At 41.2% G+C, this 17,760-nt stretch overlaps 1 protein-coding gene across 1 annotated transcript in view; it reads right to left on the reverse strand.

Moving 5' to 3' along the window:
* SLC9A9 (solute carrier family 9 member A9) overlaps positions 1-7,684 on the reverse strand; it is a 574,234-nt gene extending 566,550 nt beyond the window's left edge. Inside the window, exon 1 of the mRNA XM_023512997.1 lies at positions 7,304-7,684. Within this exon, the coding sequence (XP_023368765.1) occupies positions 7,304-7,478 (175 nt within the window). The 5' untranslated portion in view covers positions 7,479-7,684. The remainder of the gene's footprint in view (positions 1-7,303) is intronic.
* Between the last annotated feature and the right edge of the window lie 10,076 nt (positions 7,685-17,760).

Here is a 17,760-nt window from a genome sequence, read left to right on the forward strand (position 1 = left end):
TAGTTTTCAGTACAGTAGAGCCTCCACGGTTGATGACGTCCCTACACTGACCACCTCGTTTACCTAGTTTTCATAGACTGGACACGTACCACATGTCAGCATCAGTACAGTTGTAGGCCTCGTTCCTTATGTTGATTGCCTCCATATTGAAAGGAGCAGCCTGGCAAAAATTCCAGAAATAACAGGAAAATGCCTAACCCTAAGCAGAAAGGAAATACAAATGCTTCTCTTTAAAAATTGTTTTTAAGAACCTATTTTTACAGGTGAGTCAAGAGCAGGGAAAGAGCGTGAGGCTTCAGCCGTATTTCCAGGACAGAGTTACATCTCCCGCATTAATTCCACATCCAAGGAAAGGCAGAGGAGCCACCACTTGGCCTTTGACATCTGGCCCAGCTTGTTGTTATCTCCTGGGCCCCATGAAAGAGAGGAGTGGACGCAGCAGTTTTTAAACCCCACCGTACCAATTTACAATCCCCTTTAAAATCGCTGGGCCACTCGGTGTCAGGGGCTGGCTTTTCCCTTCTTTTCCCTGGAGATGCCACACTGCTGTCTACCTGCTCTCTTTCTCCCTCTTTCCCACTTTCATTCATTCTCTCTTACTCTTTTCTTCCTCTTTTGTACGAAGAAGATTAAAATAAATTTTATACTTTCTACCCTAATGTTTGTCTGGAGAAACCTTTCTCAAGTCTACCTGACTAGCTCTGCCCTAGCTCACACTCTAACATGTATGTTGACCAGTTGGTTATAGTCTCTTGGTTGATCGACTTACAGAGATACAACTATAGTGTCCTTGCCAATTATTCTGTACCTCGTGGCCAAGTTGAAAATTTTCTGAGTTTCTGTTACATTAGTTGAAAACTTTCTGAGTTTCTGTTACATTAGTTGAAAATTTTCTGAGTTTCTGTTACATTATATGCAAACTGAAGATGACCTTGCTGTTTAGCACGGATATTATGAGGATTAGAACTTTTGTATCTAGTTAGATACCTCAACCCATACATTTCTTCTGCAAACTTCCTAAGGTGACACCACCTGGCACAGGACTACATGTGTGACACAGGTGAAATAACTCGGGCTTCATAGTTCTGTGTTGAAAGCACAACTCTTGGTTACCAGCAAGTTATTTTGTGTGTCTGAGTGTCCATTTCTTCATCTGGCACATAAAGATGATAATACCCACCCCCAACACAGACACAAACACATCTAGGTTTGTGAGGCCAGTGGGCACATGGGGCCAAACTACCATGGTTTGAGTTCCAGCCCTGCCATTAGGAGATTTGTGACCTTGGGCAAGTTACCAATGTTTGGGGGGTAACATTCCCTATCTAAAAATGGTTGCTGTAAGGATTAAATGAGTTAATATATGTAAAATGCTTGTAACAGCCTAGTTCATATATGAACTATGTAAACGCTATTTGCACGAGCTATTTTTATTGTATATTAACTCTTTTTGAGAAACAACTTAAAAACATGTTAGTTCTCCATGTCTCCACTTCCCTGACCACACAACGATAATCCAATTTAGACTATACATAATAGCTACAAAAATAATTTGAATCATGAATTTATTTTCTCGATGTGCACACTCACTAGACTTTTGGACCCTGAGAAAGGAATCCCTAGAAGTTTTTGGTAAAGGCTACTCTCTCTGTATCTCTTATGGCATCTGGTTGCACAGCAGACTAGGTAGGTTATTTGTTTATTTATTAATAATATATATGGAAGCTATTTTATTTATTAAAATGAACTTTTCAAAATCTGTAGAGAGCAATATGCTTTTGATTCTTCTGCTACTTCACCCTTACTCTGGCAAAGGTCTTATTTATAATATGGAAAACTTTGCCCAGATCTCTGAAGTTCCTTAAAATCAAGTTTTTTACACCAAAAGGGAGAACAGGTTTAGGACGTTGGGCTCCTAATCCTGCAGATACCGTCAATCAAACCAGAACCCCTCTGGGTTTCATGAAAAGTGAATCTACAAATTGCTGAATACGCGGTGAGCCCTCACTATACTGATGGTATAACTTGTTCTCCCCATCGTTCTGAGAAGAAAGTACCAGGGCATTCATTCCAAAATTAGAGCAGGAGCAGGAAGCACTAAAAGTGGTGAAATAACATAACATGAACTAAAATCCTGTCTGGGAAAAAGAACTGGGACTAGATCTCAATATAGACAGTCAGAGTCTAGGAAGAAAACTACCGGTTCGGACTGGAGTGGCTGAAAGATGCTCGATGGTTCAAATCGATCTTGGGTTGAAGTTTGAAAGGTTTTGTAGTGGAGAGGGCGCTCAGTGGTGTCCGTTTATTTCTTCCCCGTTTCATAGATGAGAAAAGTAAGAACAAAGGTTAAGCTACTTGCCCAAAATAATGACTCGAACTACCAAGAAAACAGTCCATCATGTTAAAAACCTCAGATCCCCAGGAGAGAAAGTCAACGTTTCCTTACATGAGCACGCCATGTGTATTAAGGAAAGAACCTCTGCAGTCCAGGTGGAGGCAAGGAGGTGGAGTGAAGGCAGCTTCTCCTCTGGGAGGCAGGGCTGGCCTGAGCAGGGTACAGCTGGGTCAGCGAGGGGGCGCCTCATCATGCTCACCAACCCACCTTTTTCTCCAAAAAACCTCCCAGGAGTGCTACCGTTAAACTAGGGAGATTTCTTTTTTTTTCCAGGAAAGCTCTTTCTAAAACTTTGGGGATCCATTATGTAACTATATTTTCTTTAAATCTTGAAAAACCTGCTGTTTAGTGAATTAAATGGGCCCCGTTGAATGGCTAAGTAGACTCCTAAAAGATCAGAAAATACTTTCACGTGGCATAGGTTAATGAATTCAATCTAAACTGTGTGGCTTGAAATTTCTTTTGTGCCCACTAAACAGTGAGCAAAATTTCTGCCTGAATTCAAAGACTGTCCCTTACATAAAAGGGCCAGGAAATCAAAGGTGGACTTGTAAAAGGTTTCAATTGTTCTTTCCCCAGTCTCAGATGCACGGCTTATAAATGTACTGCAGAGTGAGGCCACCCCCAGCGATATGGAATGGAATTCTTAATGCTGTTGGGGAGCAAGGAGCAAAGTTCTCCTATGAGCATTGAGCAGGGGATACAAGGTCCTCAGTGAGCAGCGCTAAGTGCACCAGCTGCTGTCAATCAATATTTCGACCATTAATAGTCATCTAAGCTTTCAGTACAATTTAAATGAATATCTCCATGGCTTATATTTTAAACCAGTTATGGATTCCAATACCTCCATTTTAAAATGATGAGAGCCTTGGAATATCATCAGAGACAATTATCCTATTACCTATTACTGTTCTTGGTGAAGTAAAGATATTCTTATAATGCTGCCACTGATTTTTAAAAGCATCCTATGACCCTCGTTACAAGGGAAAAGATATTTTTCACATAATGGATTATTTTGTACTGCTTGGAATATCATATTTATCTCCACTCAACACAGAGGCAAGCCGGACACCACACATGACTTTTCATGGTCTCTACACCTCTTCGTATATTTTAAGTTTAACAACTTAGAAATGGATCTAATAACAACTACAATAACTATAAAAGATCAGGTTAACATTCTGCTTGATCATTTCTCCCCTCATTTTACTCTTAAGAGCTCATTTGCTAGGATTCTGATCCCTAGAATTCTTAAACTGGATTCCTAGGTATGCTGATAAAACGTATGACCTATCGAGCCTTCTAAAAGACATTTGATAAGTTGCCAACAGAACACTTGTAGAAAAGCAGATGGTGGACAGGGCTGAGATATTACAGGAAATTTGGTGCTTAAGAAAAAGATTTAGGATTCTTAATGCAGGAGTCACTGACGTTTTGTACAAATGAGAGCAAGGTCAGTACTCAGGGCAGTAGGGAACTGTTAGCCTAATGCATTGAGAAGCTTCAGGTGCAGGGTCATTTAACTCCTAGATGTTTTGTTACAAGTGTATCTTTCTGTAGCATGGAGATGACTAAGTTATAGTCTACTCGGAAATGCTCATCTGTTTAAACTAAAGAAACTTTAAAAGATGTTCAAAATGTAGTTTTGTTTCTTCTCTTTCTCATTAGTTATCACTATGCCCCCCAGCAGAACTCCTGCAAAAGCCAAGTTTAATTCTCTGATGAATAAAGGCATTTGTACTACATGTAATTTTATGCTGAAATGTCACTGTCTTGGGCTTCTAGGAAAAGAGAGTTTGACTAATCCTGAAAGTTTAAACAGCATGAGGATATATCCGGATCCTACAGACACATCCTCTCTCCAGAAGATCGCTGAAAGAATTTGTTTTGTAAAAAGGTGGAGGTTGAATCCCAGCTCAGCAGCTAACTAACTGCAAGACCTCCACCAATTGAAGTCTTCATTTCTTTGTCTGCAAAATGAGGATATTGGGTTTATGATCTTTAAGTCTCCTTCTCGACCTATGAATTCTAAGTTCCTTTATAGCTGTTGGCGAATTAATTCACTTGGCATTTCCTTTCCCCTTATCATTAAAAAGCGTTTATTAGGGTGTCTCTTCTTGTTCCTGTCTTCAGTTTCAGACTATTTTATTACATCACTAACCAAAAGTCCCTAATAGATGTTTCCGATATAATATTTAGATCATACCTGAGGAAGGAACATGAGAAGTCACGAATGCCACCCATCTGAACGACTGCAGAGAATATCAGCGAGAGGTGTGTTAAGATCAACATGGACCTTATTAAGACAGGTGGATGAGTGAAAGCACGTGGGCCCTGCCATGAGTAGCTAATCACTTCACTTCTCTGAAAGTGGACCCTGCCATGAGTAGCTATTCAGCACGTGGGCCCTGCCACGAGTAGCTAATCACTTCACCTCTGTGAAATTCATTTTTGTCCTCTGTAAAAGTGGAGCTAGAGAAGATAACCTCAAATATTTCCTCAAATTCCATCAATTATAATTTTATGCTAACAAAAAGGAAGCAGCACTGTCAGATTTTTTCATTGACTTCTATGGTTCCAGATAACTCAAATATACTGGGATTCTAGTCATGGAAGAGTTATACATATATATGATATGCCATCATTTTCATAACCCTTTTACATTGCACTGCTTCAGATCTCACTTTCAATACCTTTCACATAAAGAAACTCATGAAAAGACAGAAAGGTTGCAGTACAATTTAACTCCACTCTTATAAACTTTAACCCTGAACTGCCTTAAGCATAGCAACTTGCAGAAATGCCATCTCAACAATAGCGGGCAATGCACTAACATTTTATAATTTCAAGTGCAATTTAAGAGATTTTGAGGGCTAAGGGTGATCAGGAGTTTTTTAGGTTCAAAAGTAAAAGTTACTTTATGAGCTGTGAATACAATGCACATCTGAATTTTCATCAAAACCTTAAAAGTTTGGCCAAACAATATTCTCATCATAGATAAACTAGAATTAGTAAATGAGTTCTAAGTTCAATCAAATTCAAGACTATGAAGAAATCTTTATCTCTAATTAAGGCGAGTCTGTGTTGTTTTGCTGAAGCATAGAGAGCCCTTAAGATGATGCTAAGAACTACATTTAGTCTAGCTTCTCAGATTACATCCCACACTGCTGCTGGTTATTTATTAGTAAGTCAAGAGCAAGACCGGGTCAATTGATGATGGAGATGGGTACGTGATCCGCCCCTCAGGGCTTCCCCACAGCTGATACCACCAGGTCTTTTTTGTTTGTTTGTTTCTCTATTTCTCCGTCACCTAATTGTAATGTTTCCTCCTTAAATGACAGTGAGACCCTCAATAAAAAGAAATTTAACTCTGCGCTATGAATGGATCAGAGCCTCAGCCTCCATGGCTCAGCCTGAAACTTTTGCCTTATAGTGTCTCGCAGTGGGATCCAGGGAAGGCACAGGATTTCTTACATTCTCAAATCATGACTTTACTTTGTTAACATAAGAACATCACACAGTGAGCATATAAAATGTGCCTTGATCCTGTTCCTGAACCTCAGGCATGTAAAAGGTCTTCAGGACTTCCAAAGTGAGAAAAGCCCAGATGTAAAGCTATGGTCTTTGCAATGACTTACAGCAATGTCTTACCTGTTTCCACTGTGTTCAAAATTCCCCTCCACTATCAGGCCATAATAAAAGTGGTGAAGCAAACTATTTGATTGATAGGATCAGTTATAAATCTACTCGTGTTCCACATTGTATACTAAACCAGCACGTTGTACTCCATAAATGTACACAGTTATGATAAAATAAAATAAAATAAATCTACCAATGCCTTGCTTTAAAATATGAGAGTACAGGCTGGGATGTGGTGGCTCACGTCTATAATCTTAGCCTTCTGAGAGGCCGAGGCAGGAGGATCACTTGAGCTTAGGAGTTGGAGACTACTAAAAAGTAGAAAAATTAACCAGGCATTGTGGCATCTGTAGACCCAGCAACTAGGAAGGCTGAGGGAGGATCACTTGAACAGAAGTTTGAGGTTGCTGTGTGCTAGGCTGACTCCACTGCACTCTAGCCTGGGGCAACAGAGTAACACTCTGTCTCAAAAAAAAAAAGATGAGAGTACAGAGTAGATAATCTCTGTCATACTTTATTAAACTTTCTGAAAAGGATGACATGGCAAATGGCACAAAAGGAGCATGCCTGTGGAATTAAACAAATGTTTTTCTGCACCTGGGATTTCAAAAAATAAATTAATAAAAGAGACATAGCAAATACTACTGCTAAATATTATAAATCAGAACATCTGAAATCAGGCTAAGAAATGAAAAGTGCTGTATAAAGAAACTCTTGTTTATTTACAACAATTATAAGAAGGTAAAACATTATTTATATAATTAAAAGGGACTTAAGCCTAATTATTCCCATAGAAAGGGTGGAGTCTATTTCTGCAAGTTTTCTTCTTCAAATTAGTTGATGTAAGAGGATTTACTCCGGGCATTTTTAAGCGATGTTATTTCTAGAACTTTATAATGCTCACCGTGCTGCCAGTGAAAGAAGGATGCTCTTTGTGACTGCGGAGCCATCACTTCCCAATATCATTACAAAAACAAACAGCTCGCCTGTGACTCCCCGCATGACAATGGATCTGCCCCCCATCTGTCAACAGTCTGGCATTATGTGGCGTGAGAACATGACTAGGACATTTGCTCTTGTGACAAGGCAAATTTCGGCAGCTCCTCTGGAAAGAGATTAGCCTTCATTACGCTGCAGCACCTTTCATCAAGCTAATGACATTTCAATCAGCACATTTTCTCCAGTTTCGGTACTTTGCCATCTGAGCACAAGTCTCTAATTACGCTCAAGCAACAAGTTTCACATCAGTCCCACAATTTATGCACTCACCATACACCATCGCTCCTCCAGTTTCATGCAAGAAGCGGAATCGATGATTTTTAAATAACCAGATTGTCAAAATGGTAAGGATGAGCAAGAAATTAAAGACAAGCAGCTCCACGGCTCCCTGATGTTGAAACTGATACTCAGCCTTCACTGATGTGAGCCTTCCCTGTCTCTCCATTCTCCGGTCTTCTTGGGATTCCTTAGATAAAAACCAGAATAAGGGCTATTTTGTCAAGATCTGCCTAAGACACTCGGCTACTGAGAATTTCAGAACAAACCCTGCCACTTTAGTGCTACTTCGCCAGCATTCTGCTCAGGCTTAGTATTCAGATGGCTTCTAGTTACAACTTCCTGTTTCTCTCTTAAAGCAGCCCTGTCTCTTTTCAAACTCCGGAGTGTGGTTTCATCACCGACTCTTAATGTCTTTAAATGATTCATTCCAAGAGAATATCTTTCGTATTGGTAAAATCTGCAAGCAATGATCGTATGATATGGAGGCGGGGTCTTAATTTTTTCAAACAAGTCTTCTTAAGCTCCATAACTGGCGAGTTGTAGATTAAAAACAAACAGAAAACTTGCCTTACATCAGCAACATTCTCCAAGTACAAAAAGCCAGTTCCCAGCTGATAACCTCACCCATAGGAGAGGTCTTTCCTGGCCAACGAAAGCCTGCCAACATGGTGAGGATTGATAGCTCTGCTTTGACTTACAATGATTGCACGGGGGAGGGGGGGTTTGCCTTTTTTGTAAGTTGAGAAGAATTGAGCCTATGACTCTCTGTTTGGCTATATATAATTGGTAGTCACAGAGCAGCATTTAAACACAGAATTAATTGTTTTTCTTTTAACAAAAAAAAAATGAAGGTAAAAGACAAAAATAAAATTTTATCCCTACCTCTACAGCTGTGCTGTTTGGGTATGTTGAGTCAAAAAAGAAAAGAAATGAAACACGTATCTTTGACAGAAGGAGCCACACAGCCATCCTCAGCAAGGCCACAAACGGATTTCTCTCTCTGCAGAGCTCTGGCCAGACACACAGGACCCTCGGAAATCGGCAGCAGATCACAACTTCTGTTGTCCTGTGGCTAAACACTGAGAAATGGTTCTGCCACCAGCAATGAAAGATCCACCAAGATAGGGCCCCGACCACAAGAGTGATGGTTCTTCAGAGCATTCTCTTCTTAGTAGGTTGATTCTGCCTGAATTCATATTTTTATGCTTTTTGAAGTAGACAGCACGCCAGGGGCTCTAGTTCTTTTTAACAAATGTCATGGCCTGTTGGGCTTTAGCATTTGATCCTCTAATGCAATTAAATACATCCTGGGGTTAAGTGAGGTTTTCCATTGCTCCACTATATTACTGTAAAGTAGGAATATCGATCACCTGGTATCCACATTGGACAGAATTAGTATTCAACTTATACAGTGTTACCTCACTGAGTAGGTAGGACACAAATTTATCCTGAAAAGATCTTTATCCCTAAAAGCTAGAGGTAAAACAGGTAATATTGTTGAGAGCTAACTATCTCCTCAATAAACAGTTTCACCATCGAAGATAGTCCGTCAACCACTTGATAGGAAGCTCTGCTGCATCAGCTTCTTTGCCTTGTGCAACTTTGGAGTTGATTTCCTCTCTGAGTTTAACTTAGCAGAAGGTATTTATGTGCACTGTGAATGTTCCTCTAACTCATTACCCTTTTTGGCAGGCAGATTTGTGATGACTAATATTCAGACTGTTTTGAAACCTGTCAGCTAACGCTTGCAAACATTTCACAGAATTTTGCTAGCAGGTTCTACCTTTATAATTTTGCAACCCTGCAGGTTTAGTCTTGAGTTGTGAAATTTGTAAGATGATACAAATTCAAATCTGGGGCCCTTCCTCTCTCCTCTTCTCTTCTCTTCTCTTCTCTTCTCTTCTCTTCTCTTCTCTTCTCTTCTCTTCTCTTCTCTTCCTCTCTTCTTCTCCTCCCCTCCTCTCCCCTCCTCTCCTCTCTTTCTTTCTTTTGGATCATCATTGAATTACTTTGGTTTCCTTTTATCTCAATTATTCTGAGTGCCATAAACTCTCCTCAGCTGTCTTATGACATCCATCTCACTCCCTTACCTAATAAAGAAAATTAACAATAGGGTCAAAGGCCCATGGATTGTTTTAATTGGCTTATACATTGTTTTTAAAAGTTTGAACTTAATGCCAGCATAGTAAAGCAGTATATTTTACTTAAAAAATCATACATATGACTTCTTTAGAAAAAGCTGGTAAGATCTGGCATGCTGGGCCCTCTTTTTCACATGGCCACAATCTGTGAGGGCTGGGTGGGTGCCTCCTGCTCTGGGTACAGCTTTGCCAGCTTTGCCGTAAGTCCATTCATCCCACTTCACCAATTCATGGCCCTTGTGGGGCCCTGGTTTATTCCAGGAATGGGATACATTCACTATTCCATTGTTTATTCTCAATGGGGCTTAACATTGGGATGGAAAGGAGTCTCAGAAAACTATAATTCTTCCACTCAGAAAAGTAACTCAACTCCTCCGATTTTGTGTTTTCTTCTCAGAATAACATTTTTATTCTGCTGTCCCCCCAAAAGACAACATAATACACATAACATAGGGCGTCTACTATGAACCAGAAAATGTGCCAAGGAATTCTAGTTATTCACAAACCCTTCTACAGTGAGGAAGTTAAGGCCTAGAATTTGCCTAAGAAGCAGCAACATATCCAAAGTTGCATGGGCAGTAGGATTTAAATTACATGTGGGGTTTAACGGCCTTAAGATGGCATTTCAGCTACAGGAATCAACTCATCCTAGCTTGTCAAGGACTTTCCTGGTTTTAGCACTGAGTGTTGTGTGTACCAGGAAACCCTTGAGTCACAGGCAACCCAGGACTTGGTCACTTATCAGCTGAGAATCCCCAAATCCCCACATCCTGGTCTGCTAATAACAACTATTCTTTATGAGATTCCCAAGGGAGATATTCAGGCAAGGAAGAGTATCAATTAAAAATGAAGGTGTGGGGTGAGGGACACAACTATAAGCAGGACTATACTGATAAACACAAATACTATGCCCTAGTTGTTTGTACCCTCACATTAACCTGAAATAAAAAAAATAATTAAGGCACTGTTTTTATTACCTGGTGACCATAATTAGTGACATGTTCTCAGATGAAATTGGGATGAAACTCAAAACTTTGGGGAAAGGCCCAAAGAGGAATTCTTGATTATCCCTAAATCCCAATTTTAACTCCTCCCGGCCACTCAGTTGAAGGTTCTTGCTGCAAGATGCAACATGCTGTTCACAGGCAGAAAGAGAAAGAACAGGATGGTCCGGCCTGTGGCAGTCAGTATGTCCTGTCTCGGCTTGTCCGTCCAGCCACAATGAAAGAGAGAATGGAGGAGCAGAGGCTCCCAGGCCGGTGCAACTTTGTGTAGCAGAGCAGTCACACCCACAGCATTGCAGAATGCCATCATCTGAGAGCTCCTTGTTCTTACAAGAGAACAGTGGAGATTGTGGGGTCAGCGGGTTGCCAGAGCTCGCCTAGGGTGGAGAGAGATACTGAGAGCTCCCCTTCCCTGCTCTCTGAGACCCTTTCTGGCCAATTTTAGTCCTCTTTCAGCTGTTAGGCATTTTTTTTTTCCCAGACAGTCTCACTCTGTTGTCCCAGGATAGAATGACATGGCATCAATTCAGCTTACAATAACCTCAAACTCCTGGGATCAAGTGATCCTCCTGCCTCAGCTTCCTGAGTAGTTGGAGTTACAGGGACCCACCACCATGCCCCACGAATGTTTCACTTGAAGTAGACACAGGGTCTTGCTCTTGCTCAGGCTGATCTTCACTTCTTGAGCTCCAGCAGTCCTCCTGCCTTGACCTCCTAGAGTGCCCGTGCCTGACCTTGACCTTGGTCATTAGGTTTAACAGAAAATGTTTGAGACAATGCAAGCCTTGGGCTGGAAGAAAATCCCATTGCATCATTCAGGTAACCTCTACCTTGGTATTTACTCCCCCTGGTGAGGTGGAAGTTTTATGTTTTGCCCCCACTCCAGCCCTAAGCTTCTGAAATGGGCCAGGACAGGACTAACATTACATTTATTGAAGGCTGCACAATGTACCAATCCAGAAATTCACCACCCTCCTCCCACACTCTATTTCCAAACTCTCCATAGGCCCCTCTTAGCTTACCCCATCCCCAAATTCACCTTTTAGAATAAATTGCCCATAACTTAAATAATATAAACCGCTTAATTAGTAAATTCCCATAGAGAAATAGGGCTTCAAAAATTTCACAGAGACGTTAAATTTCATGACAAACATTAAGTTCCAGTGAAATTCATTGCCCAATACTTAGAATTTCTTCTGCAGCCTCTGCAAAGTCTGGCTTTCTGGGATCCAGAGGCATCAGCCCAGAACATGATCCCCCAATTCCAGGTTCTTTCCATTGCTCTTTATTATGGTAGCAGGGTGAGATGAAGGTCACCAACAATTAGTAAAATGAGAGGATTTGTATCATTTTATTAAACAAGTCAAGTGCAGAAGTAATGTGTGTCATCAATGGGGGTCCTTTCCTTCTCCCCATGGTCATGTTCCAGCAACGCTGTTTTCCACAGTGAGCTCTGAGCTCCGTAGTGTTCATCCTCATTGCCCAGGAGTTGGTAAGAATGTCCTTCACTCAGTGATAACCAGAGATGAGGGCAGTCTCCTTCCCCCTGCACTAGAGGCTGTTTGGCTGGCCTTGCCCCAGCAAACACATACTGGGTACCATTCAGGAGTTTTTCTCATTGAAGAGTCCCAATGCTGGACAGAGCTGGGTTGAAGAAAATCTGACATTGTGCCTGTGATCTAGCTGTGTCATCCCAATGATGCCAGAGGCAGATAGCCTGATAGCTGAAGCTTGGAACATGAGGTGAGCCCCAGATGGGCACCCCTTTATTCCTAAGCTCAGCCTCTTTTCTCCCTATTTCTGGCAATCTCTCCTTTTTTGTCCCCCCTTTGGAGGGATGCCTCTTTAATAGAAATAAAGGTATGGAGTCATCGGTCCCCTCTGGTGTCTGGCACATCTGGTGTCTGAAGGGCCCGTGATGAGAAAAATGTCACTCACTAATAGCCCATTCTGTTCACTCTCGGCTGCTACACATAAGGAATAAGGCATTGCAGGCTGGCCACAGCAGCAGCAACCTGCTCCCAGCCCAGCATGACGTTTTCAGGGAAGGGCAGAGTATGTCCTCCCAAGCCCAGGGCAGGGAGCAAAAGGCGGGGACATGCTCCTGCATGCTGCAACTTGTTTTAACTCAAAATTTCTGAAATTAAAAACTTGAGAAAATCCATTCATTTAATATTCCATTAAGCATCCTCATGATAAATTCACATTCTTTGTAAGATATAATTGCTACCGTGTGTCTTACTAATAACTCTGACCTCAGAAGCAAATAGGGATTTTGGTCAGTCACTGTACTGTGTTATGCTGTACATTTTTGTGTAGACCAACAAAGAAAGGCTCCATACCCTTCACCTCTCCTTAATCTCTATATTTTTCCCCCAAAGAGAAAAAGACACAGAGGAGGAGAGCAGGCAGAGTTCCAGCAAAGGGAAGCTGAACAAACTTGCAAATACTTTCGGAACTAAATATGTGAATTTCCAGCAGATGTTGACAGATTGATCTCTTAGTAAATGAGGCAGCCTTTGTTAGAGGGTGTCTCAGTGTAGGTTCCCTCAAAAGCAGGCCCTGAGATGTGGACGTGGGTACAGACAGTTTATTTAGGAGACGATCCCAGAATCACAAGTGAGGCAGTCTGCACAAAAGCTAGAAAATACCATTTTTCAAAATTAAAATTTTAATTCTCACGGTGGGCTAATCTATTCCTCATTTTGTCAAATCCGTATAGAGTCCGTACACTTCTAATAACTTGATTTATAGATATGCTCCAACCATTCATAAAGTAGCACCTAAGATGAATTTCATTTACACTACGGCAACTGAATTACATAATAAATTCTGTGACAAACGATATGGTTCTCTTAGATAAGAAGGTAAATCATGTCCTACGGCTGCCAAAGATGGAACCTCATGTCACCTCTGGAGGAAAAAGTCCAATTTGCTTTGAAATGCCATTTTTTGATGGCTATCACGTATCTACAGGGTAAACTTTAAACTAAAAACGTAATACTACACTCTTTGAAGACTGGGTAGCTTGGTTTATGCACATACAAACACATACACTATGCTCCATCTCCCACCTTCAGTTTTGGTAAAAAGGAATTTTAAGCCAACAACTGGTTATATTCATTTTAATTCAGATTATCAGGTTTTAAAGGATGATGTGATCTTGTTTCTGTAAAAATGTCCTTCATTACTATGGCAAAAACCAAACCAAACACATTCACAAAGCAAGATGGAGCTTACGGGGCAATCTTTTGGTTACATCATGTATCTATTAAAGAATATTCCTTTGTTGACTAGGCTGAGTATGGATAGAAAGATAGTGACACTTAACATTGTTCACTCAGCACATCCAAGTATCTAAATAACTTATTTTCATTGTTAAACTCTAGGTGTGGGAAGGAATTGTTTCTCAAAATACAATCAGGACCTATAAATCTTAACTAAAGATATAACAAAGGACATTGTTTTAACAGCTACTGAAAAGGCTCTTTCAGGCTCCCAGGTTTCTCAACAAAATCACCAAAAAGGCTGTAATTACAAATGTTTCCTTAACCATTGTATCCTTTCTAAAGGGGTAATTTAAATGGTTTTTCATCAATACATCTGGCCTTCAAAATGGAGGAACTATAAACAAAATAAAGCTTTTAAATGTTAAATTAATAATTTTTTAAGACTGTCTTCCTAATTATATTTGGAACTTATTTAAACTATGCCTGTTAAGACATTGTAATCTTGAGAACCGGTGAATTTGTTTTGTTCTGTTCTGTTTTGTTTTTTCAGTGTAACAAAGAGGAATTTTATTTAGGAAGAACAAAGAGAAAGTTTAGAGCAGTTCCAAAGAGGGTTGGAAGTGGGTCCCTCTCCTGAAAGAGAGAGAAGATGAGAGAGACCAAAAGCGCTAAATTTGAAAAAGTAGGACCAATTGACTATCAGCAACTTGAGGGTCAGACGGTACTGGATTCTACCAAAAGTCTACTCTTAAAATTAGGTTTACCTCTATATGAAAAACAGAATTGTTCTGTTAGAGATTCCGTAGCCGATACCTCATGGCTTCTGCCTTCTACCATCTTAACAAAAGGAGAATCCACACAAAACAAATACCTGGAGGACAGAAGGGGGCACACCTATTCCTCATCAAAACACAAGGCCTTTGATGAACTGTGTTTGAGAATATGCCTTCACCTCCAATCTGCTCTCTCTGAGACACGCCCGCTGCAGGAAAGCTTGATCTGCAAAGCGGAATCCACACCCACGCACTCAGCCTGTCTCCTACAGAGACACCAGCAGGAAAGAGAAAGATTATTAGACCTCTATCCTCCCCTCAATCTTCTGGGGACAGATTGTCAAAGAAAAAGAGAACGTGTTCAACCTTCTCTGCTCCTAAGCCTGGGAAACGAACTTCTAGTAAGGAGTGGCCCAATGTCCTGACCTCCCACTTGAAACCACCCTTACAGATTGATAATGGCATACAAGGCAAGAACTATGGTAAAGGCCTAGCTAAAAAATAAGACACAGGCCCAGCTAAAAATAATGATAGTAATTAGCCACTGTCACTCTGTTTGGTACTCTTGAGTCACATAGTTGGTGGTCACAAAGATTCTTAGTTTTCTCTGGAGATAACATTCCTTTTTTTGAAACCTAGAGGTAGTTTCTGAGAGATCTTCCAGGTCTCCATTCCGGTGGACTGGCCAACCCTCCTAGACCTGCAGCCCATACCATGGAACTAAACCGACTGGTCGCCAGATCCCCCTCCCAAGAACCTGGTCCTACATTCTGGTGGACTGACAGCCTCACCTACACCTGGTGGCCTATACCAAGGGACTGATGGTTCTGCCCCAACTCAGCCAATTAGCAGACTCTGATGCCTACTCCTCTACCCACCAAACTTTCCTTAGAAACCTTGTCTCCCAAGCTCTCAGAGGGGCAGATTTGAGAAATTTCTCCCATCTCTTGCTTAAAGCTGTGCAGAACAAACTCTTTCTCTGCTGTAAACCCGGCTTTTTAGGTTTTGCCTTTCTCTTGAGCAGTGGACAAGGCACTGACCACTGATAAGGCACTGACCAGTCCTGCTCCAAAAGCTCAAGAGTAGGGCAGAAGCTCCCCCATGGCCCTTCCCAGAATTAAGAAGAGTAAGTAGAAATTTCCTCTTTCATGGACCCCTGTGGAAATGCAGGGGCGGGAGTAGAAGGGCTCCCTGCTCATTGTCCCCAGGTCTTTGTCCTTAAACTTCTTGAACTTAAGACCCGTTTATGCCAAAGGTTGAAATTTTTGAATGGTTTGCATGACTTTTTGACAAGCTCCTAGCACTCTTGCAACAGCAATGACTAACTCTGTGTACCCTGTGATGACACATGCCCTCAGGAAGCAGACGTGCAAAAAATCAGACCATAGTGATGGCCTTGAGGAGTAGGATATAAGTAACTTTCATGTCACTACCATTCCAATAATGGAACATAAGGCATAAATGCACTAACCACCAAGCCTGTGGTTGGCCAGGTGCAGGGCTGACCTGCTCCAGAGAGGAAACCTGCAGTGGGTCTGAGCAGGCCAGCTCCTGCGTTCACGCAGATGCTTCTTCATATTCTCCTGGGACTAGAGTATCCTGTGGTCTAACTGTTGCCCCTTAAGACGTGAGAAAGATGGGAACTCATCAAGTCTGCCATCCCACACCAAAGGATAAACATTTACTCCTGTTCAATTGTTTTCCTTAGGTTGTATGGCTCAGAATTTGTCCTGAATTGTTGTATAACGAGCTCAGTGAAAAGGATAGATACCATCCTTATGCCAGTGCCAAAATATTAAAATCATACACCATAAATACAATATTCTAATACTCCAAATTTGAATATTAATTATTTTATTATTAAAAGGTGAGAAGAATTACTGAAGATTTACATAAAACTCCCTTCTCGTTTGTAAACTAATTAGGACCTTCTCTGTCTCTGCTTCCCCATTCCTTTGGGTTGGTCTCATTCAGAAGGGGCCAGATTTCCTTTAGCAGCTGCAATATTTTGAGCCACCTTTGAAGCGGTAGGATGATTGTACTTTTTTTCAGTCACTACAAAGTTAAATTCACCTGACCACAGATTACTCATGCATTCTCCCATGCCAAAGAACAGGAAGAACAAGCAAACAAGCCTGATGCCTTTAGAGCAGTGATCCCAAGAATAATCATCTGCCCCCCATTTTGTAAATAGTACAGTTTAAATTCACACTAGAGAAAGGCAGGCATGTGAAGAAAATGCAGAGTTACAGACAAATATTTTGGCTTCAGGCTGAGCAACCTAGACATCAACTGGGCCTGTGATCCAGAGTTCATTACCAGAGAATTAAAACCCCCCAGGGAAAAATTGCCTATTCTTTGTAGCACTGAGATTCCTGTGCCAATGGAAACATCACCTATGTGACTATCTTGCTGTTCGAGAGTGGCATTTGTGATCATTTCTTCTTCTAAAACTTTGAATTGTGCAGGGTTGACACCTGTAGTCCTCCAGTTTTATCTAAGGCTTTGTCGACCCCCTCTGTGAATCATATGGCATGTTAAGAACCTCTTTCATTGTTTATTAGTAATCTGATAAGGCATATGGACTTTTAATATACTCCGCCATATAACCATATGAAATAAGGATTACAACAAAAATGGTGACAATTTTGTGATTGTTGGAACTGCAGGATGGGGACGTATTGTATTATTTTCTCAACTATTGTATACAGTTAAAAATTTCCAAAAAAAAAAATTTAGGAACACATATATTTATTTCTCTCTTGGCTGTTGCATTTGGAGGACCCGAGTCCTCCCTGCGTTTGGCCCCTGCATGGTGACGTGGCCTCCATTCTCTCCTAAAGCACATTCACAGTCTGCATTCTCTGTAATTCCTCCCTCTTTCCCTTTTCTCTTTCTCCATCCCAAACCTATGAGGGTTGCAGCCCTGCATCTCAGCAGATTTGGTCCTGGAGTTCCTCTTGTGTAGTGACACTGTCTTCCAGATGACTTCTCTTACCACCCAGTGGCTTCATTTGGAGAATGACCCTTGGAAAAGCCCTAACTAAAGCCACTGCGGGTATCTCTAAATGAGGATCATTATGCTCTTTTTCATGAGCTTTGCCTCAAACTTTGCCTTTCCTTGGCTGTCGAATTTCCAATCTTTGAAAAGCTTTTCTTCACATCATTGACCCTAGAGCTATTGCCTTAGCTGCGTGTTTTCCTGCAGCAATGGGAGAACCCTAATGCTCCGCTTCCTTCCGCTCTTCCACGAGTTCTGCTGGGTCAGCAGAGCTTCGCTTCTTGCTTCTTCTTCTTCTT

The sequence above is a fragment of the Otolemur garnettii genome, unplaced genomic scaffold (assembly GCF_000181295.1).
Source record: "Otolemur garnettii isolate 467f Iridium unplaced genomic scaffold, OtoGar3 scaffold00032, whole genome shotgun sequence".
NCBI lineage: Eukaryota > Metazoa > Chordata > Mammalia > Primates > Galagidae > Otolemur > Otolemur garnettii.